Source organism: Trachymyrmex cornetzi, unplaced genomic scaffold (assembly GCF_001594075.2).
Source record: "Trachymyrmex cornetzi isolate Tcor2-1 unplaced genomic scaffold, Tcor1.1 scaffold4, whole genome shotgun sequence".
Taxonomy (NCBI): Eukaryota; Metazoa; Arthropoda; class Insecta; order Hymenoptera; family Formicidae; genus Trachymyrmex; species Trachymyrmex cornetzi.
Genome location: NW_017298743.1, coordinates 596,757 through 598,939, shown reverse-complemented (window position 1 = coordinate 598,939; position 2,183 = coordinate 596,757). Strand labels below are relative to the sequence as shown.

Genomic DNA, 2,183 nt, shown 5'->3' with positions numbered 1-2,183 from the left:
TTAACCGCCTACGTAGTGAATGAAGTCGCCACTAACTCGTTGGTGGGAGATCCGGCGGCAGCTCCCCATCAACCAGTAGTATTTGCTGGGGGCATTTCCCCACCATTGCCTTAAGTCCGATTCTAGCCAACGAGGCCCAGGTTTTCGGTCCGCCTTCAAACGCCAGGTAGAAATGCTCTTCACTTGAAACACGTAAATACAGAGTATGCCCCACCCTGGGAAACCCCACCTCCGACAGTCCTCTTTCTGTCTCTCTCTCTGTCGTCCGGTAAGCCCCACCAAGGGGCTTGTAGAGTTGTACAGTTGGGGGACTCAGCATACATGAGTCACTATATAAACAGGCAAGGACAAGAAGGTATACGAGTATACTCAATCCTTCCGTAGCTCGTTCACTTCGACGTTGCGGGCAAACGAATTCGGCTGGGGTGACCGACTTTTTCCCTCTCTCTTTCTTTTCTTCTCCTTCTCTTCTAAGTTAGTTCCTTCCTCTTCTTATTTTCCTTTTTCCCTTCCTTTGCCTTGAAACTATTCATTATCATTTTTGAAACCCCCACTTTCCTAGGATTGCACGGAGGAGTTCCTTCCAATAGGAGTTTCCTTTCATCCTTCTTTTCTTGCGGAGACATCGCTTATTTATTTTACGACAGCAGTAGTCGCGGCTTCATTAGATATAAAGGCATAGAGTCGAATGGACATAATATATTCGAACAAACAGAACTCTGTTCTTTTTTTGTATCAAGAGACTAAGAAAGCGAAAGAGAAAAATTAACAAATATAGAGACTTCGTGCGGTTTATATATATCTATATATATATATATATATATTTATATCAGTGATAACCACGACAACAGACATTCGAAGATATTAACAAGCGTTTCGATTTCACGGATTTTTAATCAATCGGTGATCCGTGATCCATACGAGATGCTGGTAGAACAATTCGGGCGATGGCTTTGGCATATAATGGGCGGCAGTGGGAATCAGATCGCTTATTCTCTTCTGATATTCGTTAGTGTTGCACTGGTGACCTATTTGCTATATTTAAAATATAGCCGTATCTTGAGGTACAAGTTACCTCCTGGTCCATGGGGACTGCCGTTTTGTGGCTACATACCCTTCATCAAAGGAGCTGTACACCTGCATTTCAATGAGCTGGCCAAGAAGTACGGTGGAATATTCAGCGTTAGCATCGGCTCCGAGTTGACCGTCGTTATCAGCGATCATTTAATCATACGCGATTCATTCCGACGTGAGGAGTTCACCGGCAGACCATCTAACGACTTCATGAACATCATCGATGGATACGGTAAGTGTCAGGCACAGCAAATTTCGATAGTACACTTTATCTCACGACTTTAGCTCTCGTATCATCGAGACGGGTTAAAGCACTCTGCCGACTTGCTCGTCTTTCCCGCGATTTCAAACGTTTCATTGGTTTTATCGGGAGTTCTTCTCTCGTGCCGCGCGTTCGATTATTCTCAATGCCGACTGACATTGGAACTTTCTTTTTTCAGTACGTCTGTTGCGCGAAATTAGCGATAATAAAATTAAGATACAATTTTAGAGAAAACTTCACGAGTGATTTCTTTTCCGCGATTGTTTCCGTGATCGCGCGTACATACATAAGTGGTGGTGCATGAAGGATGCGCAGTAGTAAATTTGTTTAACTAATAGAATGCTAGCATTTGATTGGCTGGTCATGATTATGATTGTTTCTATATTTTCTGAACTATCGTTTCCGATCGATCAGGATTGCGGGTTTCCACGGTTGTTCCCCGGTTAATGCTAATTTCGGTTTTGACGTGTTACAATCAATCGTTTGTGGCAGATTAATACCGTGAAAAGGAAACGATTCCGTGAAAAGCGCGCCACGTGTATGAGTTCCAGCGTTTCAGCATCGCTTTCGTTGCTATTGCAGGTCTCATTAATACGGAGGGTGCTCTGTGGAAGGATCAGAGGAAATTTATTCATAATAATCTTAGAAAGTTCGGTATGAATTTCCACAGCTCCAAAAATCTGGAATCAAAGGTCATGGTGAGTATTAAAATCGGAGAGATTAGATTATAGATAAGTCTATAATTTTATTGATTTATCTTATATACATAAGGGATATTATAAAATTTTAAAATAAATATTAAAGCGTCTCTTTGCACGATATTTTTAAAATGTGTGATATTTAAAAT

At 41.7% G+C, this 2,183-nt stretch overlaps 1 protein-coding gene across 1 annotated transcript in view; it reads left to right on the top strand.

The window, feature by feature from the left end:
* The first annotated feature begins 788 nt into the window (after positions 1-788).
* The window catches only part of Cyp18a1 (Cytochrome P450 18a1), a 4,165-nt gene continuing 2,770 nt past the window's right edge, over positions 789-2,183 (top strand). Inside the window, exons 1-2 of the mRNA XM_018512256.1 lie at positions 789-1,306; positions 1,919-2,034. Coding sequence (XP_018367758.1) covers positions 925-1,306; positions 1,919-2,034 — 498 coding nt within the window. The 5' untranslated portion in view covers positions 789-924. The remainder of the gene's footprint in view (positions 1,307-1,918; positions 2,035-2,183) is intronic.